Raw genomic sequence first — 27,870 nt, forward strand, 5'->3', positions numbered from 1 at the left:
CACATGTGCCAGGCGAGAAGCGAACTGGTGGGGTTTGGCTGCAGATTGAATAGCTCCCAAAGATGTCATATTGAGACAGCCTTCCCCCAGCCCCTTAAATTATATTCCTGCCTGGCTGCCTGCAAGCCTCCACCAATCAAGTTGCACGGAGTTGCCATGCGGTTGGCCACTCCGCTCGCTCTGAATTGCCCTCCAACTTGTTTCTTGTTTTTTTTTCCCCTTCTCCTCTTCCTTCTTCCCTGGGGTGTGTCCTTCAGAGAAATTATTCCTTCACCACTTGTCATGCGAGCCAACCACTGTGAGGCAGACCAGCAGATGGGAGGTCTGATTGGCTGTCGGCTTGTGTTTATTTCCTTGTTGTTGCGATGTCAGATGAGATCAAACATTGTTGTGCAGAATTGTCATGTACTCACCACGGGTTTCATGAGCATTTAAAGTCGTTTAGGTTTGATCGAAAGGTGGGAATTGATCCCACGCTAGCTGAGTCAGCTATGTGAACCGGTACGTGACCAATGGCCTCCCTGTCAACACAAGAAGATATCCAACAAAATCTGTCCATGATGGACGATTTAAAAAAGTAGGTAGACTACATTTTGAGGATCTTCTTTCATGGAATATTGTAGTATATAGTCATATAAAGGATCATGTTTCTTTGTGGTATTCAACAAGGAACTAAGTGACTATCCGACTAGGCACGGTCCTAAAAATAAAAATCACTCAAAGGTTTTTAACAAGTTCAAACAATCAATTTATGATGCTAATTTTGTAACTAGCATGATCAATGAAGCACAGGCATCAAACAAGAAATTAAATATCCTTTGTTGGCATCAAACAAACATATATTTATATATTTTTTCACAAAACGTCTGGAAAAAGAGGGATTGTCTTATATTCAGGATCGTCTTATATTTGAGTTTATACCGTAATTATTTATGGCTTTGGAATAATTTAGCAAAAAAACAAAATCACCACATCTTCCCTTTCTTCTCTCATCCTGTCCTTTTTTTCCATCAGGTTTGTTTTGCTGGCTTGAGGCAGCTTGGGTCATAGGTCATATTGCTACACGTTCACAGCTCTGCTGGTTGCAGTTGTAATCTGATTTTCATTACTGTCAGCGATCGATTTGGAGCGACTGCACGCTCACGTCTGCCACATATTTCCAAATATGATGTTTTTCCACCCTACCCATGGTACATGACACACATACAGCACAAGGAATAGAATAGTTTTTAACTATACTAAGTGAAATGGGATTATTATTTCTCTGAATACAATTATTAAATCACTTATACAAACCCGTTGAAACATCTGAGAAAACATTGGCTATGGATTATGTGACTGCTCTATCTGACCTGATTTGGCCAGGAGGTGAGTTATATGAGCTGTAGGATGAAAGGAGCCCACTGAGGTTTTTATTGTGAAGGGCTGGAGGAGAGATATATATTTATACAGTATATAGCTGTCTCTCACTAAGTTGATTAATGAGGAACAGCTTCATGTGGAAAGTCGACGGAGGTTGGCTTGCGTCACTGAGAAACAGGTGGTGGACATTCATATACATACACACACACACGTGCATAAACACATATACCTCAGGTGGTGGACGGAGCTCTCATGCTGAGCGGATTTGTATCAAAGCCCAGACATAAAACTGAGTTGGCAGTCTGGGACTCTTACTGCTCCAAGTCTGCTGCTGCTGCCATGTGTGTGTGTGTGTGTGTGTGTGTGTTTGTTTAACCATGCTAGAAAAATGATGTATGCATGGAAGTCATCTTTTTTTTTTTTCCACTCCGGCGTCTTTCTGCAAGTTCTTTTCCTCTTTATTCAGATTTGCACTCCTGTTTTTTAAATCAACTTTTTTTGGCAACAATCCCCCCCTCCATCCTTTCGGCTGCCTTAAATGTCAGCTGGGAAGGTGCTGAAAGGTGGTTGGATCGGGGCGGTGCATTATCAGCCCGCACAATTAGAATGGTCTGAATTCACCATGGGTGAAATCAGCTAGCGTGACAGCAGGGGATGGTCTCAGCACACATGCCAGTGCTTGTCATGTATGCGGTCTGCATGCATCAGTGTGCTGATTGTGAGGCATGCAAACATGCTCACATGTCAGCACCATGCCTATTACGGTGGTTTATGGCGGTGGAAATTAACATTCTGTATGGGATTTTTTGTCTCTTATAGGGTGGGAATGATACGGACTATAAATCTACTTGATCTGCATGAAGTGTCATGGCGTGTTACACACCCTTTTACTGTGGCTTTTGTCTGGTCTTGATAGCCATACCACATCTTCTCCGTCTAGGCACGCACACGTAACAGTTGGTGTACAAATCTCATGCGAACCCCCACCCCAAACCCCCTGCTGCCCATCTCGGGTCCATGCTGAGTGTGTAATGAGCATAGCTACAGCAAGATTAAGGCACATATTTTATGGCGTTGGAGGATTTGTTACAGTTGCGATGGAGTGCACTCGGGCCGAATGACCAGCGGCATCCCTACTGTTAGCCTCCTGTCGTTTGTCATAGCCTTTTTACCTAACACAGCTAATGTGTTTCCAGGCAAACATGCGCCGCCCATTGAGACGCTATTTTCTGTACAGGAAGGCCATAAAGGCGTAAGAGCTTGTGGTAAAGAGGAAAAAATGAAGTAGTGATAAAAGAGGCTTTGGTCATAAGGAGAAAGGGCAGTGTTAGATATGTGATGTGGTTTGTAGCCCCCTCCTGTTCAGTACAATAGAAGGGTGGTGGGCCACTGATCACAAAAAGATGGGGAAGACGGAATCAAAGACTGAGAGGATAGAGAAAAGCCAAATAGGAATAGAAGGGTAAACCAAAAGACAGGCTATCTGTTGAAGGCAGTAGATCAGAGGAAAAAACATTGGGACAGATGGAGAGGAAGAAAGTAGAGCGCAAGGACTGTTATCATCTGGAATCTATAGAGAATTGATGGGCAGAAGAAGAAGATATAGTCCCATTCATCACGCACTGTCTCATAAAAAGACTGTGCTGCTGGTGCTGCTGTTGCTTCTTCGACTCTGTATTCTCCATCTCGTCTCTCCAAATAGTTCACCAGCTGACCAAATATCTCTTTTTAAGGAGGTAGGCTCTAATATTCATTTTGTGGGGAAAAAAAGAAGGCAGATCAAAGGCAAGGCAAAAGCAAATTCTTTCCATTCTTTTATTAGATAAATGTCGCTTAGAAAACTGGATAAGTATATGGCGGAATATAATCATTTTGACCAGTCATTCTCAGCCACTGTTTTCAGTGGGTCAAAGGTCTTTGCCTGGGTAAAAAAAAAACAATAATGTAATGACCCAGGTCTGTAAATGCACCTCAATTTCTGTGCTATTTTCTTGCTACACCGTCACAAGGTGTGTGCTTATGTTTATGAGGGGCTGTCCGTCCAACACACAGCTGCAGATATCTGCTGGTAAAGAGCATGCCACAAAGTGAGAGACATCTTCCTGCTGCAGGTCACACTGTGATGCAAACAATCCTGTCAAATATAAGATATTTGAGACGTTTTAAGTGGAAACATTTGGGTCGTTGCTATGAAGTTTGCAGATGACATTGTGATTTGTAGGGAACAAGTGGAGGAGATGCTAGAAGAGTGGAGGTTTGACCTGGAAAGAAGAGGAAAGAAGATGAGCCGCAGTAAGGCGGACTATATGTGTGTGAATGAGAGGGACCCAAGTGGAAGAGTGAGGTTACACAGAGAAGAGATACAGAAGGATTTAATAATTTTAAATTTTAAATTTTAAATTTTAAATTTTAAATTTTAAATTTTAAATTTTAAATTTTAAATTTTAAATTTTAAATTTTAAATTTTAAATTTTATAATTTTAAGTACTTGGGGCCAACAGTTCAGAACAATGACATTGCCACTGAGGAAAAGACAGGAAGCAGAACTGGATGTAGAGAGATGAGATGCAGAGATTCTCATTGGGAGTGACCAGGATGGATAGGATCAGGAAGGAGTACATCAGCGAGACATTACATGTTTGAGGCCTCGGAGATAAAGTCAGAGAGGCCAGACTGAGATGGTTTGGATGTCCAGAGGAGAGAGAGTGCAGATATTGGAAGAAGGATGCTGCGTTTAGAGCTGCCAGGCATAGAGGAATAATAATAATAATAATAATTATAATAATAATAACTTCCAACTGAACTGAAAGTGTGTATTCTCAGGGCATTGATTGATTGATCATTGATCATTGATCGATCGCAACTGTACTGTTCAAGTTGCCTTAGACATTCCTCCTCTCATTCCAGCAGGCTCCATCAGTTCTCAATGATTAGGTGGGACAAACATTAGTCTGATTAATGTGTGTATTTTATGTGCTCTACGGTCCAAGTAGGTATAGCTCTCTGCCAAAAAGAACTTGCCCTGTCTTATATTGTTTCATTGAAGGACAGGCTTGACAACCCCGGTTTTTAGTGACGTTGGAAAGATGTACAGTGCCTTGAGACATGAGACTGTGTAACGTATAAACAAATAAGGTGCGCCTACAACCGAGTACTCTTCGTTTCTAGGAATAAAGAACTACCGAGCATATTTCAGATGGAAGTCGATGGGTTTTGGAGGTTAATTTACCAAATCGAACCTGTTCCTACTAGCTTTCTCTTTGATGCTTCTCTTATTGTTGTCTTAAGCATTGCCTGGTTGAGAGAATTCCCTTATCTATCAAGCTAATTAGATTTTCTTGTGCTCAAGATGCCATCTTTGGACAAGCAAGGGATAAGCTGCACTCATACGCTCCCCTTCCCCTTCTTCATCAGCCCCGTCTTCCTATTTTCCTGTGGCCTCAGATCTCTTGGATATTTATTAAGAATGCCATCCAACAAGATGTTCATCTGTTTCCATGAGTAGCTAATACTTGTAATGTATGTCACCAGCGTCAAACACTTGCTCTGAAAGACGACCCCACTGTTATTACCATCATGCTTGTTTAGCTCTCAGTTTCTCATTAGGATCCCTCTCCCTCTCCCTTGCTCCCAGTGGAGGGAACAATTGGATTAGTAGAGTGTTTATATTGTATATGCCTGAGCTCTATTCCAATTTTACACATACTTCCTCATGTGTGGTGGTTTTATTTGTTTTGCTCATACTGTTTACTACATTCTGGCGAGGTGTGACATTTTTATATTATGATAAGAGCACCGAGGGAAGAGGGAGGCGTTATGCGTGATGTAAATCAAGCAGGGCAATTCAGTGATAATATCCAGTAGGAGTAGGTGTTGTTGGATACATTTTGAATTTAGCCTACACAGTTTTGTGTGATAGCATCTCCTTTGTATTGCTGCACTTGTTGCTATAGGCGACTCAAGGTCTATCTCTGAGGCCTTGGCATGCTGATCATCAGTCAAGAATAAAGGGCCATGGATGCAGCAAAGTAGTACAACTCCAAAGTCAAAGTCCTCGGTTACTACTCCAGACATGTTGAAGTAGTTATATGGACAACCTTGCGTCTTGTACAATGACGGAACAGCACACGGCGCTGTCATCTGCCAGCCTGTGTGGTTTGAATGAATGCGCTTTTCTCTGTGGATCCTCCACCTCCTCTTCCTGTACTTCATGTTCTTCGTGTAAATACAATCTGCCTGTGATGTCGCAGGCGTGCTTTTAGTCAACAGCAGCTGTGACATCATTCAGTCTCAGTCTTGGTGACAGGTCCCTGTCAGCCCATTAATGTTGAGCAGTTGAGACAAATACAGGGAACAATCATTGATTCATTGATTGATAAACAATTTGGTCATTTGTGTGGTTATTATTGAGGTCCACATAAGGCACTATTTTTTGAAAAGTCAAATATTTTTAGCATATGCTATAGACCCACACTGAACTAGTTTGCTGTCAAAAGAAGACGTCAGCCAAGGCCTTCTTCCAAGCAGACCACAGCTCTAGCCCAAGTCCTACAGGTGGGTTATTTTGCAGCCATAATCAATAACGCAGAGACTTGTGGTGTAACTGTCAAACGGTGATCACATCATACACGGGAGGTAGAACTGGGGGACAATGACAAATCAATGCACCCGGGAAGGAAGATACTGTAAGTAAGTATCATGGATGTACCTGTTACCATATGGTCACATCAGAGTTTTCTTCTATGGAAAAAATGTAATCTTATATTCAGGGCAAATAGGTATGACTCTTTTAGGTTTAGCATAACTGTCTTTGCAATGCCAATGTAGTCAGCTAGAGGGCTGACATGGACATAGACAAAACAGACCGAGTTACACTTTCTTTCCAAGACATCGTCCAGTTTTGTAATAACCGTATTTTTGTAAACAGCTCCAAATGAAGCCACCACATAGTCATCAAAAAACCAACAGCCATTATAGTTTCATACTATATAAGTCTCTGTGTTCCTGCCGCAATGGGACAAACATGGTTCCAAGTCGTGTGTGTCCCCTGCACATATGAGCCAGAAGGAGAGTGAATACTGTATGTGTTGGTAAGCACTCATTAAAACGAATGGCGGTAATCAAACTGCAAAGCAATTAGCCATGGCTGAGCAGAGAGAGAGTGTCGTTGTGTGAGTGTCGTGTCGCTGTGTGCCATCACGACATTGTAGATCACCCCTCCCTCCAGGAGAAGTCAAGGAGTTGCATTAAGCAGCTTCGAGGCCTCAATTTGTGAAGCAGACCACCATTTGTTTCAGACTAGCTTATTTTTATGTTTTTGTTTTTTGTTTTTGTTTTTATGTTATATTAACTTTAATGCCTGCGACAAACACTTAGTTGTTTGTGGTGGTTGTTTTTGTAAATCCATTCTAAAGTTGGAGTACTGCTCCTCTGCTTTATTTCACTCTGTGAAATATATATCCTTAATAACAATAATCACACCAAAATGATTTATGACTCTGTAAGCGTGTATTTTATGTGCTCTATGGTCCAAGTAGGTATAGCTCTCTGCCAAAAAGAACTTGCCCTGTCTTATATTCGTTTCATTGAAGGACAGGCTTGACAACCCCGGTTTTTAGTGACGTTGGAAAGATGCCTGAAGAAGAGTGAGTCATTTACAACATGCAACAAATCCACTGGCAAAGCCAGCCCCCAATCCATTTTGAAGAAGCTTTGTAGGCAGAGGACCTTGCGGCGGGTTATGGATATGGACACCGTGATGGAAGACATATTGTCCCTATGAAAGGACATCGGGGGATTTGAAAACACATCAACACTAGTAAATACAAAGGCTGTATAAACGTATGCTTTTTAATGATGCTGTTGTTAACCTTTCACTATTTATCTACTGACTACATTGCAGAACATTTGCTGCCTTTTTGACTGTCAATAATCCCATGAAATGGCATAGCATTTTGTTTCATAGTCTCCATGCATTCATCCATGCATTCATCCATGCAAGACACGCTGCAATTGAAAGTATACATTTTATATTTGATCCCTGAGACATTGCTAAAATGTGATTCCACTATACTTTATGATGAGAACAATGGCAAAAAAACATAAAAAAGCAACCAATTTTGAGTATTTCACTGATAGTACTCGAGCTTTTGTTTTGGAATAAAAGAGTTAAGACCACAGTGTTATATTTACAGTGTTGCAAGTCTGTGGATAGCGTCATTAACCTGGAAATCAAAACTTTCTTTACTGATCATGCGCCATGACTGCACTGAGATATAAACCAATGGTGGTACCTGTATTTATTTGGAAATACCATATCTTATACCATATATATGTCACCATACCATGCCATCCGTAACATTCGAGGGTACATAAACGGGGGCATTGGAGTTGTTATGCCACAGGTTAGCATCTACTTTACAGTATGTACTGTAAGCGACGCCAGGCCTGCAAGGCTGCCTCACAGATGATTGTGCATGGACAGCACACAGGCCCGTTACAGGTTGGCAAGGCAACAGGCTATCCATTTCGGTCAGCTTCATTTGCCTGACTGGCACTTAACCTCACTAAGTGCTCGTTTTGGGGTTGAGATAATCAGCTACTTTTTCACTGACACTTGTTTTTGAGAATATTTATCCCCTCGAGTTTCAAAGTTGATTTGAGGTTTTGTAGAATTAGTCTGGTTTTACCCTCTCAAGGACTTTTAAGAATTCCACTATAGAAGTTCCACTATGGCAAATAAGGAGCAAATAAGGAGACTTGCAAAGATGCCCATTCAGCTTATCTTCGTTTTAAAAGCGCAACTTTAACAGGACAACAGCGGTGATGCCATTTACTGCTACAGTTATGACCCCTTTGGCACATTTTGGAGCGGTCCGATGACAAGCTGCTTTTTTTTGTAGAATTGGTTTAAAACACGATGAATGATTGTGAAACACAAAAGGAATGCAATTCTTATTTGTGTGGTGGATACAGCAGGGTGGCCTGGGAAATCAGCCAGACCCTAATTGCTGCGGCAGACCCTCATTCAAACAACAGGAACGCTCAAACAAATAGTGATATAACATCACAGTATTGTGGAACAGTGGCTGCTGATTTAACATTTTGAAGTATTACCATAACAATAAAGGCATGATTGCTCTTTGAGAACTTGTACAGTACATTTGCGGCCAGAATGTTTAAATGTCATATTAAATTTGGGCCTTTGATTAGAATATTTTTTGGGTGCGCAAGGATATCCAAGGAGATACAGCTGGAATTGGTGCAGATTCAGGAAAATCGAGAAAGCGTTCTGTGCCGGTTGTTGTGTTTAGCTGCTCTATAGAGTCCACAACCTAATACATTCATTCATTCATTTTCTACCGCTTTTCCTCACAAGGGTTACGGGGGTGCAGGAGCCTATCCCAGCTGTCTTCGGACGAGAGGTGGGGTACGCCCTGGACTGGTTGCCAGCCAATCACAGGGCACATATACACAAACAACCATTCACACTCACATTCATACCTATGGACAATTTGGAGTTGCCAATTAACCTAGCATGTTTTTGGAATGTGGGAGGAAACCGGGGTACCCGGAGAAAACCTACCTACACATGCACGGGGAGAACATGCAAACTCCACACAGACATGGCCAAGGGTGGAATTGAAGTCTGGTCTCGTAGGTGTGAGGTCTGCACCACTCGACCGCTGTGCAGCCTCAACTTAATAGAAAGGGCCGAAAATGAGCACAATAGGTCCTTTTTTTATACATCTTGAACCTGTCAGAAAACATTTTGGTGAATGCGTGTTACCGACATAAACAATAGTAACCAGACCGGGGGAAAATAGCTATCGTGCCTCATTTCAGTGCTCAATTAATGCAGACTCAACCGCAGCAAGATCTCAAAAGGTGAGTTTAGGCAAGTAACAAGTAAACATATTATACAATGTCCCGACAGAGGACCACAGTCTGACTTTTTCATTACCAACCTTAACACGCCGACGACAGTGCTCATTTCCACACACATGTCTCTGTCACTATCCACAACAACAACGCTTCCTCATTATTCACCAATCACAGTTACGGTGGGCGAGGTATGCACAAACGGCAACACAAGCAGTTTGCACATTGCCTGTGTTCTATATTCCTGCTAGTTTTGCTGTGATAAGTATGACAATAGTACAATAGTAGTGGGTTTTATCCCCCCCCCCCCCCCCCCCCCATTTCAAAGGATTCCTTATTGAAGTGCCCTATTTGGGATATTGAATTTATTTTTACCCCAATGAAAAAGTTTCTTTTGTCTGTGAGAACGTGAGAGAAACTCTTGAGGAGGCAGAACCTTGAGTCCCGATGCCTGCAATGGGATTTATGGGCGATATAAAGAAAATTTACAACGAGAATCATTTTCTCAGAGCCTTTTTCTAAGAAGTGTAAAGCCTTGCTCTGGGCCGCTCCGCCCTTCCATTTCATTAAGTCTAAAGACAACCATGGAAGAAGCCTCCACCTCCTCCTCTTGTTGCTGCTGCTTTTATGTTTTCAACCTCTCGCTGGACCTTGAACCATTTCTTTTCTCTTCCATTTCCATGGCCTTGTTTCTTTTGAACACCCCGAATAACCGTGTACTTGTCGGCTGTGCAAAGAGTGCGATGAGACAAGGCCTTGCGTCGGTGGGCTCCATGCTTGTATACCTGCACATAGGCCAGTCTAGGTCTTTGTACCCCGCTCTATTGTCCTCGTCTCTGTAAAGAAGAAGCGCTGCACTTCTGTCGTCTTTGTGATAAACACGGACCGCCGCTTCCCTCGAGTGTCTTCTCGCTGATGGTGTGGTTGTTTTATGCTATCAGATGATTCTCAAACGGCAACACAACCAACATATGCATACTGACACACACACACATACACAAAGCCTTCGTTTGTCTGTCCGGCATCATCCCCTTGTTGTGCCAGCTTGGTTCCAGCAAACGGTGAAGGACACGGTTTAATTGTATGTTGGCATGCATAATACGGTACATTCCACAGACTACATCTTTTTATGGCAGCAATTAACTGATTTTATACTCAGAAAACATTGGTAAAGCAAAAATGATTCTCCATGTGCAAGCAAAATTGGAAACACTATAAATCTACAAGAATTCCACAGGAACAGTTGTGAAAACGGAAATCCAAAGGGGAAATGTATTAAGACTCTATCCCACTGCGCTGTTTAATGATTTCATTTGGAAAACAAAGGTGTACTATTTTAAAGCCTTTTCCCCCACTACATACCTATCTAGACGTTGGATAGGAATTGGCCGTCCTCATAGGTTACTCTATGGGCTTAATGCTGCTTTTTTTTTAGACATTTATGGCTGTTGGGCAGGCGGACATCTTGTCCTCCTCCAGCCACTGTAGTCACCAAACGCAACATGACAGCATTTTGACAACAATAGGATGAAATGAATGTTTTCACAGCCATGACATGTTATCTGCTCACATATTTCATGTAGACGGCAGCCGCTCATCGTCACGCTCCCTCTCCTGCAGGGCTGTAAGTGGCTTATAGAACTCAGCAAGTTTTTTTGTTTTTTTTAGGACCTTGAAGTGGTGTGATAGTATTTCAACGTAATAGTATTCCAAGATAGTAGTCAGTCCATCCATCCATCCATCCTCTATGCTGCTTATCATCACTAGGGTCAGGGGTATGCTGGAGCCTATTCCAAGTGGTTTTGGGCGAGAGGTGGGATACACCCTGGACTGGCCTCCTGTCAATCGCAGAGCATCCAAGATAACAGTGATCCAAATAAATAGTATTCCAAGATTATAGTGATCCAAAAATGATTTCACAACAAGAAATGTGGACCGTCCAGGAGCTCCAACTGTTATGATGCGGCAATGGGTGAAGGTTGGCTTTTTATAAGATGCAAACTGGGTATCGACAGATGGAATTCAGACATTTGATTATATTAAGTATTACTCAATATTAAGTACAATAATACTAAAGCCTCGTTCACAACCCATCTCCCATGTTTTTCGTTCATAAATGATGTGCTGTACGGTCAGCGTCGGCCAAGAACTAAAGCATATTTAAGTCATATTTAAGAGCGTAAAACTAAAATAAGACCCAAGTGACATTTTTATGGATCCCCTTGAGCTGTTTGTGCCGACAGCATGGTGACACTGATCCAAACACTCGGTGTGACCCCTGCTGAGGCCCGCCACCTTGCTCCTTGTCGCCCGTCTGCTGCACGCCCGCCGGCTGCACCAATTACTTTAACATGCAGTCAGTCGTCATGGAAACGGTGTTATTGTTGGAAAAATGGCACTATGAGCTGGAAATTAGCTGAGGACATATGTAGTACAAATGACCAGTAAAGCTGTTTTATACATCAGAAACATTTTTGGAAGTGTCCGTTGTCTTTTGAGGTTGCAGACACAATTTGTCTTCCTATTTCACTTGTCTCCATTACTTACTCTTTAACTCACTCTTTTTTTCTATTTTACTGCTCATAATCCCCCCCTTCATCTATTCTTCAAGGTGTAATCTTACTTTTAGCTTCTGTTTATCTCTTGTTTTAGCTGTTGTTTTAAATCCTTCAACCGTCTTTACCGTTGACTGTCATCATAGGAAGGCTATTAGGATCTTTATCACTTAATAAGTTCCATCATATCAAAGTCACCATCAACTTTGCAAGGCTGATGAATGGCACGAATACAAATTTGCAACCCTCGAAAACCACGGACTCCCTATCGAGCAGCTACACGCCCTATAACCCGCTATAACTGAGCAGAAAGCTTTCTAGATCTTCCAGATTCTGCACTTTTTCTGCAGTGTTTCCATGGACTTCTTACTTCCGACCCAAACAGTCTGTTTAATTTACTCCACCCCCGGCCCTCTGCTAGATATGCCCACTGTGCCGTGATAGGTCACACACCCAAGCACTCCCGAGGACTTGCGGATACGTAGGTACGCGTTTACTGAGTGCAGGCATTCTGCAAGCCATGTAAGGACGTCTGGATCACATTGATTTCAGTAGGACTTGGTGACAAAGACACACTGTAAAACCGAGTGTGCAGAGGTATCCAAAACTTCTTTCAGGGCTCACTTCCAAATGCGCAAACCTCATTGTCTGACAATTTGGTATTGCTTAACTCAGAATACCACATTGTAACAACATTTATAGGTCAGAAAAGTGGAAAGAGCACAGTAGGTCCCCTTTCAAGGAAACTGCACTTTTTTTTTTAATCCACAATGACACATGAATAGAAGTCCGGGTAATGCTTAAAATGACCAAAATAACACAAAACACTTGTAAGCATTACATATTGTCAGGAATGGGCCTGTTACTATGTAGTCACAGCCTGTATATAAAACCATAAAACGTGTTTGGCTAATTCATTCATTCATTCATTTTCTACCGCTTATCCTCACGAGGATCGCGGGGAATGCTGGAGCCTATCCCAGCTGTCTTTGAGCGAGAGGCGGGGTGCACCCTGAACTGGTCGCCAGCCAATCAGAGGGCACATATAGACAAACAACCATTCCCACTCACATTCATACCTATGGACAATTTGGAGTCACCAATTAACCTAGCATGTTTTTGGAATGTGGGAGGAAACCGGAGTACCCGGAGAAAACCCACACATGCACAGGGAGAACATGCAAACTTGAAGGCCGAGGGTGGGATTGAACTCGGGTGTCCTAGCTGTGAGGTCTGCACGCTATCCACTCAACCGTCACGTCTTTGGCTTATATTAATCTAAATTGTAGTATAGGAAAAATGCAGAAACATGAACTAAATCACTATTACTAAATATGAAAATGTGTGCCTTGATATCAGAATAGATTTTTTTGAATTGATCACATTTTAGGACTTTACTTATCATGCTTACATTGCTGTGTCTTCCAAATATGAGACTTTTTTACAGTATTTCTATCCCCATTTCTGTGAAAGTCCGCTTCTTCATCCTCATCGTCTTCCCACCAGCCGTGATTCCAATGCAATCGAGGCTATTTAAATATGGACGCCACATTCATGAGTCACTTTACGTTGACCTTCCATGGTGAAGTGGAGGCGTGGAGAGGGAGTAACTAGTTGTGTACAAATACTTCTTCTCAAGGTGGAATCTCTAAACCACAAATTGTGTGAATTGTGCACCAGGGTTGTTTGGCCACATCTTCAGCTTGGCACAGTGAAAATTTTGTGACAAAACAGTGCACCAAAAACACACTGAAAGTTCACCTGCTCCATCCTGGTCTATTCTCAAAGCAGGGGAAGCGCACCTGGCGCAGTGATAAACCTCACAGGCAGGTGTCAGGTACATTTCAATGCAATAAACAATCACAGCAACCACTATTTTATATAACCGTTTGGTCCAGCATGTACATTTTTGTGTCAAATGTCTCATCACAACTGATGCCAGATTAAATACATCTCACATAATGTGAAGTCAACCTAAAGGTTTGATGCCAACTAATGAGTTCACGTCTCTCAGCCAACCACAAACAACAAATGTAAATCAGGAAGATGGAGTACATTAAAATTAGGAGGATGAGATACCGGGAGAGAATACCCCATCAAAGGTTCTTCTATTTGGCGATGAGAGAGCAGGAGTGTAGGTGGATCACAGGCATGTTGCCTGGATTAGGCTGCTGCTGTGCTTAATTTTGTACTCCTATTCATGACACAGGAATAGATTTCATGTGTCCCGCGAGGTGGTCCACGTGGCGACACGCATTATGGCCTCTGATGAGCAGTCCGGTGGGCCCTCACATTTAAAGGCAATGAAAGACGTTTTTTTATTGTGTGAAACCCTCTCAGGCCTTCTTTCCTCCCTCTTTGCCTCTTGCACCGGTGGGAGGGACTGCACCGTTCACGGAAATAGCAATGTGCGCTGGCCACACCCCCCTGCCGTGGTGCAGGGCAGGTATGCCGCACCTGTACATTAGTCAATTTTATCGCGCTAATTGACAATTGAAGTTATCATAAGCACCCTTGCTGACAGAGGCAAGGAAAAACCCTCCCTCAAACAGACCCAAGACTCACTGATCATCTACGCTACCTTTGCTCCTCCTGAGGTGGTAGCACTGTTTTTTTCTTTTCATCACCTTAGTGCAGTTTTGAAAGCTAGCGGATCACTAATTCATGTCAGCCGAGCTTTGTGGGAATTATGGGTTATGCCGAAGTGGGAGGCAGCTTGTTGCATCTCGCTGCTCTTTCATGTGACTTGACCACGCGTCTTCTCATCCAGCATTTTCTGCTTTGTGCTGACCCCTGACCGCTGCTTTCTCTCTATTTCATTGCGACTCACTTTGGCCCTTTTAATGGCCTTATACTCTTATTTTCATCTGCCTCCCTGTTGCTTCAGCTCTGTTCCAGCCACGGTGTGGAGATTCCTGCTTGCTCTCCTCGCCACTGTGCTGTCTTTCTATCTCCCACACCTCAGTCACTGATGTCTGATCTAATTGCTTTCGTGGTGACCCTCGGGACCTGGGCGCGGAGTAACAAGCTCCCACTGGATGCAACTGCGACTCAGCTTCCGCCTCTACATTCCTTCTTTTTATCCCTTTGTTGGCTGGCTGTTTCTCCGGTGTATTTATTCATTATCAGCTCCAATGCGGTTGTCCCGAAACACATGGCCTGGTATTTTAGCTCAGCTGGCTTGACTGAGTTTGGAGCACAGGGTGGTTACCTTGTAAGGATGAGTCAGTCTTGTCCGGTATTTTACATCTTTTAAGGCCACTTCCAAAGTATTGGAGCTTTAAAAGCATGTATCTGTTTTGGCTCTGTAAAGACTGCTTGTGCAAAAAAGTGCAAAAGCAGACATACAATTGCTTTTAACATGAAAATGTGATTTAAATACAAAAGAGGTTGATACATATTTCACCACTCCTAGAATGTCTAGAATGTTGTTTTTCTTTCACCCCATGGCGGGTTATTTAGCATATGCTATAAAAGTGAGTAATTTCTTGTTGAAATGCAAGGCAAAAGTTGGGAAAAAATGTGAATCTCGAAATTTGAAAATTGAGGTTTGACTGTGCATAATCATCAAAAAAATAGTAAAAATTTAAGTACAATACATAAAAAAAGAATAGCACAATCATCGCAGAAACTGTCAAGGATCCCTTTTATTACAGTTGTTAATGAACCGATAGGTGTTTCATTTTGTCTTAAAATAAAGAAGCATTGCCTTATATTCAGGCTTGTATTACATCTGAGTCAATGGTATTAAACATGGCAAAGTCTTCTTTAAATGTCCTTACAGTGATGGGTTGTAGCCCACCTGTTCCTTTGGCATTCACTTACCAGCCAGTGAATACAGATAGATAAGAGTCTCAAAATACCATTAGTGAGGACCGAGGTTTAATAAATCGCCAAAACTTGAATACACCCCTGGCTGGAAAAAGGATGAACATAAACAGGAAGAGGTGGGAAGAAAGAAAATAAAGGAGAAAGGAGTTAAAGGATGGCCCGATAGCATGGAAAGCCTCCCTGGACCTCTCCTACTGGAATGTAATAGAAAACGTGAAGTATAAAGATGCAGCCCAGTGAACTAAAGCAGATAGGTCGGCGCACATTTTAACAGCTTTGGCTTCACCCTGAAAATAAGAATTTTTGAAATATGGTGCACATTTATTTGAACTTTTTCCTTACATTCGCGCCCTCTGATTCCACTGTGTGATATGTCACACATGGAGGGGCATGCAAGCTTACAAATCATGTCGAGATTCCATGTTGATCTACAGTACATTTCCACATTTCCATTTTCTGTTTTTCTTGAAACTCCATGGAATTCTGCTTGGCCTGAGGTTAGATAATCAAATGGATAGTCTGGGAACACTGGCAATTCCTTTCAGGAGATCAGCTGCCAGTCAGGAAGTGCATGAAAACATATTCCTTGAATGAACAAATACTAGGACTGCGGTGGTATTTGTAATTGGATTTTCGGTATGGAACCATGCGGTATCGAGTAGTTCTCGAGAGATTAAAATGCGACAAAAGTTTGGGGGGGGGGGGGACAACTTGTGGGCTGGAACTCTAATAAACGAATGAATTAACCACACGATATTTGAAAATAAAATGGTTAATTTAATAACATTGCTTTTTGCGTGTGTGACTTTTTTCCTCGCCTCCAAATATGCAAGGTAGAAGAAGAGCGTTCACTCTGTGTATTTGTTTCAGCACATTGGCACGTTTCTTCCATAGAACAATGGCATTAATGGAGTGAGCCCTTTTGCCAAATATAGTCTCTTTGCCTTGGTGGGTGGAGGCGGGGCTGGTAGCATACACACAGAGTGCAGAAGAGTGTAGCCACGTGAGCAATATATTGTCATATATTTTTGATATTTTTTTATTGTCTGTCTTTCATGCCAAAGACAGGATTTTATTTGTTTTTTTATGTTATTTTAGACAAGAACCCGTCTTAAAAGAACACTTAATGGCGCTTTGTATTGAGTTACGGACTCCCTATAGAGCAGCTACACAGCCTATAACTGAACAAAAAGATTTCTAGATCTTCCAGATTCTGCAGTGTTTCCATGAATTTCTTACTTTCGACCTAAACAGTCTGTTTAATTTACTCTACCCATGGCCCTCCTCTAGGTACGCCTCATTGGGCACACGCCCAAGCACTCCCGAGGACTTCCAGATACGGATACGTAGGTCCGTGTTTATTGAGTGCAGGCATTCTGCAGGCGTCGGGATCAACTGAACCTAACTGTGCCAAAAACCCATAAACCTAATGGTCTTCCTCTGCCAGAGCATGCTCAATCTTACGGAACAAATTTCTATTTTTAATGATTTAACACTGTACACGCGTGGACCACCTGTACTCGACTACAAAAGACATTTCAAGGTTTTTTTGTCATCCATGTTAATGTGATCCCCCCCCCCCCCCTTTTTACATATTCATGATGGAGCTCCCGCATTACCATCAAAACAATTTCTGCTGAAGGTTAATAGGTCAAATGTTTTGATCAAAATGTGGTTGTAGCACACACACTTCTCATTAGAGGCATTTAAAGAGAATCACTTGATACACATTTCCTGATCTTCCCCATGGCCCTCCCTCGTGTATACTTTCATTTCTTTTCACACTAAACACACACACATCGCGCACCGGTCCTGTGGGCTGAGGCGGTGTGCTGAATGCAGATTGAAGTCTTTGAAGTGAACAAGGAAAAAATGTGCACATACAGTGCAGTGGTGCTTCTACATTCTAATTAAATCATATCAGGTGTTTAATAATGAATGTGCATGTTAAGCATGTGAAGAGTTGTGACCCTGCAGCTGTTCTGTTTAACCTCTGCTGTACCGAAGAAGAATTCAATGTTGTTTTGTTTCCATGACAGTCAAATTCGCCCTCCGGCACACAAAAAAATTGTTAATAACAGACGATGGTGGACGCCTCAGGCAAAAAAAGCTTAAAACTGTTTTGTCTCTGCTATGCTGTAGGTGTGTGGAAATCATCGCCAAGGAGGGGCGGAGCCTCAAGGAGCTTTATCTGGTCTCCTGTAAAATCACCGACCACGGTAGGTGATACATCCACTCCCTTTGTTACCGCAGCTACCAGCCTCCGACATCATTATCGTAACTGTTATTACCCGCCGACACGACCATGAGTCAGGGCTCATTTTATTTTTACAGCTTGGCCAACGTGAGGCTCGCAAACAGTAAAATTATGATTGAAAAGTTTAATGCGGGATAGAGTCGGATCTCCTCTGTGGTCCTCCTACTTCCTGCTGCAGTTTACAACTTTCAGTGCAGTTTTGAAACCAATCACGTGGTGTCAGAGAAAAGTTTGAAAGCACATTAAACACATACAGGTTCTAAAATATTGAAATTATGTAACAATGGAATTAATTGAAATAAATTCTCTATTCTAAAGCATAAGAAGGTAGGGCTCTTTTCCATAGCTATTGCCCCCCATGTCTAACGTGTTGCAACCATGTGATTACTCTGCAACATAGTGACTCGTGTGAGTTACAGTGGCAATAATCACCTTGGCCTCCCTGAACCTGAACCTCTTATAGTGTGGGCGTGCGTCTTGTGTGGTTTGATCAATGACTCCCACGTCCTTAAAGTGCATTAAAGCAGCAGCGTGCAGGGCCGCCCTGTTCCTTTTCTCTTTCTGTCTCTAATCCTTTACAACAAGATAAATTGTCGATATCTGATCTTCTTCCTTCACTAATGACCCTTCAGGCCCTCCAGTGCGGCCTCTTTGTATTTTTGCATGTCCTTCCACAATAGCGAGGCCTGCTGCTGCAGGCACTAACAAAATGATTGGTGGGTTTCCTGCTTTACTCTCTGATAAATTGAATAACAGAAATTACATCTGCCAAGCTGCTCCCTGCTTTTTTTTCTCCCATCCCTGCTCATCTCCTGTGCTAATTATTTTTATTAATGGCCTCTCTGAGTGCATCTGAGATGTCCACCAACCTCTTACATTTTGCTTTGTCTCCCAAGCCTCTGCTTCCTGTGTGTGAGGCAGGGTTAGATGACGGCAGCAGAAAGCTACCTAACATGTAATTTTATCCCGGCTGCAGATGGTTTTTTGGCAATTATTTAGAGAGGAATACATGGAAAAGTAGAGACAGAGTTTCTCTTTTTTTTTGTGAGGTAATGATCTTGCTGAAAGCCCTATTAGTGCCATGAAAACAACCTTCCTGGATCCTCTCTGCCATTCATCAAAAACATGCAAACCAATTAGCCTGAACACGACTTTTTCTGGCAATCTAAGCGGCTTTGTTAAACACATGCATTCTGGGATTGACTTCTTATGAAACCAAACTTGGAGAAACTTCTCTCAAGTTGCTGGTCTACACTTTTAATTAGGTACTACTCAAACTTGCATAGGCTTTTTCTTCTTGTTTCTGCTGTAACTATTTACACACACACCATAATCTCAACATTAGTACTATATGAACAATAATTCAAAAATTTGTATTTAGAAAGTCATTAATAGGTTTTCTACACTCTGACTATTTATTAATATTGAATCCTACTTTTCTTCACTGTTTTACACCAGTGGTTCTCAACTGGTTGGACTGCGGGAGCCACCATGACCCCTCAAAAGTACATTAGTTCATTTTGTACCGCTTATCCTCACGCGGGCCGCGGGGGGTGCTGGAGCGTATCCCAGCTGTCTTAGGACGAGAGGTGGGGTACACCCTGGACTGGTGTAAAAAACCCACACATGAACATGCAAACTCACACAGAGATGGCCAAGGGTGGAATCAAACTCGGGTCTCGTAGCTGTGTGGCCTGCACGCTAACCACTTGTCCGCCATGCCTATCCCCGGCTCTCTTGGGGCGAGAGGCACATATAGACAAACAACCATTCACACTCACATTCATACCTATGGACAATTTGGAGTCACCAATTAACCTAGCATGTTTTTGGAATTTGGGAGGAAACCGGAGTACCCGGAGAAAACCCACGCATGCACGGGGAGAACATGCAAACTCCACACAGAGATGGCCGAAGGTGGAATTGAACTCTGGTCTCCTAGCTATGAGGCCTGTGCGCTAACCACTCTGTCGCCCTGCAGCCCGCAATGACAAGTAGTGATCCAAATTACGGGACATTTTTCATTAAAAGGGAATCTTTGCAGCACAACATGAACTAAAGCTCCTCTCTTTTTCCAGCAGTTATCTCCAGCTGTGTGTCGAATGGATGGCATGTTATGTCCCCACCAAATGTCCTTCCCCTCCTTTTATAGCTCAACAAAGTTGCCCATAAACAGGCAAAGAACTGTGAACCACCAGTTTGATTATCAATGCCCTGGACTCTTATTAATCTACTTGCTAATATCCCGTCATATCTGGTCCTTTAAATTATTGCTTACTTCCTGTGTTGTCACTGCCCATTGTTAGTACTAACGTATTTGATTGCATGCATTTGGAGCCACTTGAGGGAATACATTTTTAGAAGAAAAAATGTGATATAGGAATGAAATCAGACCACCTACATGTATTTTCCATAAACTCTGGCCATTTCAATTGGCAGCAGAAATAAAAGTAGCACGATTACGTAAGTTTGAAAGCCAATCCTGATGAGAAAACCTGGCAGGCCATTCTGTCAGTAGTAATGAGCCCCCCTTTCACAGACCTGCACTGTACCTGCAACTCACCTGGAGCCTTGTCGCTATCACACTACTACATGATATTGTTTCTGTGGCGAGCATGCATGTGTGTGAGCGCGCACTTATCTTACCCACCAATGCCCACCTGCTTCAACCGGGAGACACAAAGAGCGACCTCGCCACCTCCGGTCTTTACATATGTTAATTCCTTTTCACCCACGAGGCTGCAGACGACCTCTTACCTTGTCAGTCGCGGCCTCTCATGTACATCTGCGCCGATACAAGATGGAGCGAGGCACCTGTAGGAGAAGGAATGAACGGGGAGGAAAGCTACGAGGCTTCAAGTAGTCTGAAAGCGGGAATAATTACATTGCGCTGGCAGAGCGCTTCAAGAAAAAAGTCCTTTGAAATGATTTTTCATATTGACACTGTTGCATGCCTAACATCTGGAGCCTTTCAAAGAGAAGCAGAGTTATTCCAGATCACCTTTAAATCTCTGAGGTCTAAGTTTGTCTATTTTGGAATAAGTAAGATACATTACGTTATATTTGCCAAACTGCACTGCATCACTAGAATGTTTGGATGTAGGTACGAGCTATGGTATATGAGCTCATCTCCTCCTGAACAGCAGCTCACGAAAGGGTGACATTTTGTAGAAACATGCACCCCTACTGTGTTTCCTGTGCTATTATTTTACTGACAAACACACCACATGGTGACGCTGTTATTAAACCCTAAAGGTAGGTCGGATTGACTTGGCATTTCTCACACAGCTCTACAAAACACACTATTTAATTTGTGAGTGTTTTGCGGAATTGCCACAAAATCCTGACAAGTACATTTGTGTAAAAATTTAACAAGATTGGTTGGTATCAAACAAAACAAATTACTGTAAACTCTGGACTATCGCTGCTTCATTATTCACACGCTTTGACCCCAGCGGTTTAAACAATGATGTGGCAAATTCCTGCTTAAAAAATTGACCTCCCCTGATCCAGTGCAGATTCAGAAAGTGGACCCTATTATCAAGGACGTTAATGTTTTGAAGTCCAGTGCAGTGATTGTGTTTTCATCTGACAAATCTTCAGTAAGTTTGATCAAGTGGAGAATTAATACAGCTTCCGTATGGCAACATTTATAATGTCTCTTTCTGTGTAAACACTTATAGACAAGTGTGGCTTATACATTATATGCGCATTGTGCAGAATTTTTTCTCTTGAAATTTTTGTGGATGTAGCTTATCTTATTCATTTGCACTTAATAGTCTGGAATTTACTGTACTTACAGACCAATCGGCGACCTGTTCATAACTCATTGAGCCTTTGTCTAATGATGATAAAACTTTGAGGATATTATCATATATGTATGTTAGCATGTGTTCAAAGTATTTTGAGCGCAACCCATAGGGGGCACCACAAATGTCCTAATTTTTTTATGACTATATGTTAAACAATAACCTATTTTAAGCAAAGCTGTTTTTATGCCACCCAGCTGTTACCATTTTAACTCATCCTCTTGTCATTATTAGAGACCTCCAGATATACACACATCTACAGCCTACAGCTATGTAGTAGACATAACAGAAAATAAACTATTTAAGACGTAGCTACTAGGGATTATTAGAGGTTATTTTGCCTGTTGTGAGGTAATAAAAAAAAAAACAGTCAAGTCCGGTGTGTGCATATCACCAAACATTACAGTGCCATTTTTAATCCAATATACCATCATTTTTTATTTATTTATTTTTTACTAAAATGCCACATTTAACCACAAACCAGCATGGCTTATTATTGGTCTGCTAACGAAGCGTATCTGGCCATCTTATTAAATAATAAAAATGAATAAATTTTTGAAATCCCTGTCAAAGCAGCGCAATTCAAACTGTGATGCAATGACGGACGACTGTAATTACTAATTGCTTCATCCTGCTGAACCCAAGACGGCGTAATAGCTTGTTTTCCCCGCTCACTCAGGCGTTCAGGAGGTAAATAATGTAACTCCTCAAAATCAGTCGATTAAAATGTGCCCCAGCAATGCAGTAAGATTTATGCTGGCTTCTAAAGGGGAGCGAGTCAATAGACAATCTATGTCTGAATCAGCACTGCAGGCGTGGTTGCGTTGGTAATTGTGTGTGTGTGTGTGTTGGATTAAAAAAAAAAAAAGACACGACCAGTCAACGTGATGCAAGGTTAGTATCTCAGTGCAAATATTGATGTTGTTTCTATGTAAAAGTGTGTTTTTGTCATCACCATAAAACCATTATTAACTATACAGACAGCGTTTTAAGTAGCATTTTAACATCCTTTCCTGTCATACACGTGTAAAAACAAGTTAACCACAACAGCAAACTTCATTGTTTTTTTTAACCCTTTAGGCACCAGATTTTTTTTCAGTTTTGACATGACTATTTCAAAACGTTGTAGCTTGAAAATGGTTAGAGACATTCTGTAAATTCGAAAATCATCAGTACGACTCAAAGTTTGTGATGCCACCAGTCAGATTCCTGTCTCCACGATCCCTGCTCATCATGTCATGCTCAAATGTCTGATGCTTCCTCATGTCTCAAGCAAACCCAGCCATCATCATCATTATTTACAGTGCGCTGCCTGCACATCCATTATTACTGCAACTGTATTAGCAGCGCATTTTTGCAGAGGAGTCTCCCACAGATCATACCACATATGTCGCAATTTTGTTTTTCCTTCTACCTCACCGTTAGCAGTGTTTTGACAACCCACCACTTCCCCTCCTGCCACAGATTGACGTCAGAGATGTCTGCCATCTCTTGATGTAAAGTATTAACTACACAAAGCACTATATTTGTAGAAACGCCCTCCTGGTTTGACACTATCACATTTACCTACTGACGACGCAGTACCTTGGGGGTTCAGTATCTTGCCCAAGGATACTTCGACATGGTCACAGGAGGACGGAGGATCGACCCCACAACAACCTTCAGGTTGGGAGGCGACCACTCTACCACCACCATGCCACCTTTGTCCCTTTAAAGGGCTTCCAATGGCACTGGTCTCAGTTAAAAAGCAAATGTTGAAATAATTTAAAAATAATCCTTTGATGACGAGTGACAGCAGCACCTAGCCAGTTGGCAGTGATCTAGTTTGGAGTTACCACTGGTGACTTTTGAGGCACCCTTTTCCTCTATATTTGGGCCAATATTTGCAGTGTGTGGTCTTTTTAATGACAAATGTGGAGAATAGTATCAAAGCAAAGCAGCTATTCAGCTGGAGGCTAACTAATTACCGGCTCACGGCTATTTTTGTGTTAATATTGTGGTTGAACTCCCAAGTTTTATGACCTTTTTGAATGACAAATAAAAGGGCACAGACAAAAGTTGCAAACGCCTCAAAGTGAAATCATACCTGTCAACACTCCGTATTTTGGCCTTCTTTCACTCACCCTCCTATTTAAATAGTTTCCTGTTCCTCTTGTTGTTTTTTGAATGTATTGAAAGCCATAATTAATTAATGATTACATCATTCTATCATCCTGCAATAGTTTTTTTTTGTTTGTTTTTTTTGGTCCAGCCGCAGAAAATTCCAAGTTCATTAATGGATGCTTGAATTGGCGCCTGAGTTTGAACAGCTGAGGAGTACAAGCATTTAGCCAGACGACCCCCCGCCCCGCCGCTCATGTGTATAATAAGTACACTTCCATAGATGTCCACAGAGCGTGTGGCTGGCTTTATACATTTCCGTACATCAGACTACGGCATGCTATTTGCACATTTGAGAAGTGGAAATGGAATTAGTTTCCATATATTGTCCTGCGCTCTCCTTGTTCTGGCTAAGCCCTCCCTGCTCTCACCAATGTTTGCCTTATGTGGCCGCGGAAAAGTGAGGATTTAGGCCGTCTACCATCTTACTGCTCACACACACACACAACATGGATTACAGCTAAACGTGCCTCCAGACGCTGCATTCTTGATTAAAATAAAATAAAGCTGAGATATTCTTGCATAAAAATGCTGCAAAAGCCCCAGTAAAAATAGTATTCACACATCATGAAGTGTCCATGATCTAGCTGCGCAATTTCTTCCATCTCACTTCCTGTCAGTTCCTTATAATAAAGGCAAGTTTTAAAGTGTGTCCCTGGGCCTCAATAACACAAAGTACTTGTATGTCTGTGTTATTGTTCCTCATAAAGCTTTTTTTTCTTATTGTTGTGTTTATGGATGTGAAGTGGAACACATTTGCTGTTCTTTTAGTGATTAGCTACCACAGTCTCATATGCGTGCATGCAAGCAAGCATCGCCTCTGAGGAGCCTGCGGGCAGGTATAAAATGGCATCAGGACTTTGAGGTTTCTCCATTTTTAAATTTCCTTCTGCCTTCCACCGTCTTGCTTTGTCATTTACAGCCACCTCTGGGTTTCTCCCAGGTTGAATAGAGCTGTTCTGCAGGTCACATGGGTGTTGATGGGTGCTGGATGCCACATTAAGGAGTGTTTAATAGTTAAAGCACCCTGCTGCTGCGAAAGATGTCTTCCATTCCCCCTCTGAGAGTGGTTTGCTGCATCCTATGGGAAAATATGTATATTTAAAAATCCCTAACAGAGTGTGTTGGACCTGTGAGGTTTCGCCTTCTGTTTAGACACCTGATCAGGGGTTTGGATCAGAGGTGTTGAAAGGGGTGGGGGGGCACACATTGAAAAATGAACGGATACAGGGCCACTTTGACATGTTGTGAAGCAACCTGCAGATATGTATAGTATTTTTCTTTAATTACAACTTTATTTTGTTTCTCATAATATTAGAATTTACAAATATTTTTTCTCCTTTAATATTTCAATGCTGTGCTACTAAAATTATTTATGAATGAGTGATTTTTCCTCATAATATCAGGAGATTTTCTCATTACATTTTTCATTATATATTTTTTAATATATTTTGATCTTAATTTTGTAAAATAACAGCTTTTTTTCAGCTGGTCTGTTCCTCAACTATTTTAACTTCTTGTAAATTTTCTTCTACAATGGTATTCCTATATTTTGACTTTATTCTTATAAATGTTCATTTGTTTTATTTTATTATATTATAATATAATATAATATTTTTCTAATATATTATATATTTTTTATTATATATGTATTATTATTATTATTATTATTATTATTATTATTATTATTATTATTATTAATTATTTTTATTTTATTTGTTTATTTATTTTTAGTATAGAATAATTTTTTAGAAGCGGTGGGCCACAAGTGGCCCCTGGGGCTCACTTTGGGCACCCCTGGTTTCGAGTTAAGTTTTTAAGTCCAAGTTAAAACTTTCTTTCCAGAAGGTCACTCTGTGCCTTATGTTTGTACTTGTGTTTATTTGCCAGATAATGTTATAACTAATCCCTCACAAGGTCAGCGCCGCTTGTATTGGGTGATTATCCCCCACTGTTTATTCATAAATCCCACTGATGCCATTTCCTGCTGCTGTCCGTGACCATTGACCTGTCATTTACCGCCTATTGTTGCTTCACCACCTCGGAGGCCTCCCGTCCACGTCGACATCCTCCTCTTTATCGCAGCGGAAGCCCCCCTGCTTACAGGGAGGTTACTGTAGGCTCTAAATGCGAAGCATATTTCTACTTAAAGTGCACTTTCATTTTAGTGCTCCTAATCTCATCTTTCATTATCTTCCCTCCGCTCTTGTCATCACTTGTGATCACTGTGGAGAGCGGCTTTTTGACTTGTTCCGCTCCAGCGTCCTGCTGTTACTTTTGACAGTGCAGCTTTAAATCATTCAGGTGACTTGGCAGTGGCAATAACGTGCAGCACATCAGCGCTGTGTGAATATCTTAGCTCATGACTCTTAAATGCGTCCGAGCAGCAGCAGCTCAGGCAAATAGCCTCGGTGTCAAACAGCGAGCTGCTCATCATTTGATCAATGGCGTTAGTGGAACCCCTGCCATGTGTTTGTCTATGTACATGATTATATGATAAAAGGCTTTTGTAAAATGCTGCTCTTTAAACATAACATGCGGCAGGGGGGCTGCCGTCTTGTCGCACTGGTGATTTAGTGAGCAGAGTACATGTGCTTGACTGGCAGCAAGGTTGTCGCTCCCACCTTGAAGCCGTAATAATTCTTTTGAAAAAGCTTTTTTTTTCCGCCCTCCCCTTCACAATGACCTTGTTAGTTTGACAACTACTGCTATCCTTTTTAGCAACATGTGGTGGTGACTAAAATATAATTAAGTACTTGAATATATATACTAATTATGATCTCTGTAGGGAAATAACATTCTTGCTGTTGTATGCCTCCCTCTCCACACATAATAAATTGTATTTACAGTACCATGTCATAGTGTCAAGTGATTGTTGCATTTAGACACAACACATTTTTATGCTAAGTTATTCAAACTATTCATACTTCGGTTTGGTATTGGAAATTGTTTATTTTTCCACCATGCTCCATCACCAAAGAATATTGAAAGGCTGCACTTCTGTGTGATGAAGAGCGTTATTTCAAGCTACTAATGTTGGAAATAAGTGACACAAACAGCGACGATGAAAGAGAGGACGAGAGAGACTGACAAAGTGTGTGATGAAGGAGTTATGAGACAGTTCAGTTGTGATACTGCAGACGACTACTTGAATGGTTTTAGTTCCCAGGAGAAGGAGGAGAATGGTGATTAATTACTTTTCTAGGCTACTGTTTAACTAGCCATATTCTGTTTATTTATTCAAAAGCTAAACAGATCTTTCTACAATGCGGGCAGGCGTGGCTTATATATATCTACAAATCTTTTTTACTCTTTACATTTAGTGCGGCTTACATACCAGTGTAATCTATTGTCCTTAAATTATTGTATATGTCTTATATGTGTATCTTTTAACTGGCAATTACACAAGAAAATAACTGTAGTCCAGTAGTTTTTATCATTCATTTAGTCATTCACTCGGTGGCGCCAATTGTACATTTAAATTTTACTCATTTTTACCTTTTGATAAAAATATATCTCAATTTACATATCTCAATTCATGCATTTTAAATGTTATAAATCAACCCAAGTTGTTAATTTATAATACAATAGTAAATCAAATATGAAAAAAATAAATCCTTGAATATCTGTAAGACAGATTTTTTATTATTTTATTATTGCCTTTATTCATTGTATTGTTTGGTAGTATTTTGTATTTATTTAATTAATTTATGTATGTATTTGTCAAGGATCAATAGCAAGAAAATGTTCTGTTGGTATGCCTACCATTTATTCACTTAATTAATCCTTCTTTTATTTTGCTCCTGAAAATCTGAAATATGAGGCCAATGTCATAGTTACAATTATTAATGTGTATATGTATTCATTTTATATTTATATTTCAAAGTTGATGCTGTAATTATAGATATTTGTCAGAGTTGGAGGTTTTTTTTTTTCATGATATGGTCATGCACCGTCCAACTTGTCCCCCCACCTCGGCCATCTTGTCGGATGTCCCACATCTCCGTTCACCTTT

General features: G+C 41.3%; 1 protein-coding gene across 4 annotated transcripts in view; it reads left to right on the plus strand.

The window, feature by feature from the left end:
- Window positions 1–27,870, plus strand: part of fbxl17 (F-box and leucine-rich repeat protein 17) — a 229,279-nt gene that overhangs the window by 145,382 nt on the left and 56,027 nt on the right. For all 4 annotated transcript variants that reach the window (XM_058071438.1, XM_058071437.1, XM_058071440.1 and 1 more), the window contains one exon: window positions 17,772–17,848. In XM_058071438.1, the coding sequence (XP_057927421.1) occupies window positions 17,772–17,848 (77 nt within the window). The remainder of the gene's footprint in view (window positions 1–17,771; window positions 17,849–27,870) is intronic.

Source organism: Doryrhamphus excisus, chromosome 4 (assembly GCF_030265055.1).
Source record: "Doryrhamphus excisus isolate RoL2022-K1 chromosome 4, RoL_Dexc_1.0, whole genome shotgun sequence".
In the NCBI taxonomy this organism is placed as follows: domain Eukaryota; kingdom Metazoa; phylum Chordata; class Actinopteri; order Syngnathiformes; family Syngnathidae; genus Doryrhamphus; species Doryrhamphus excisus.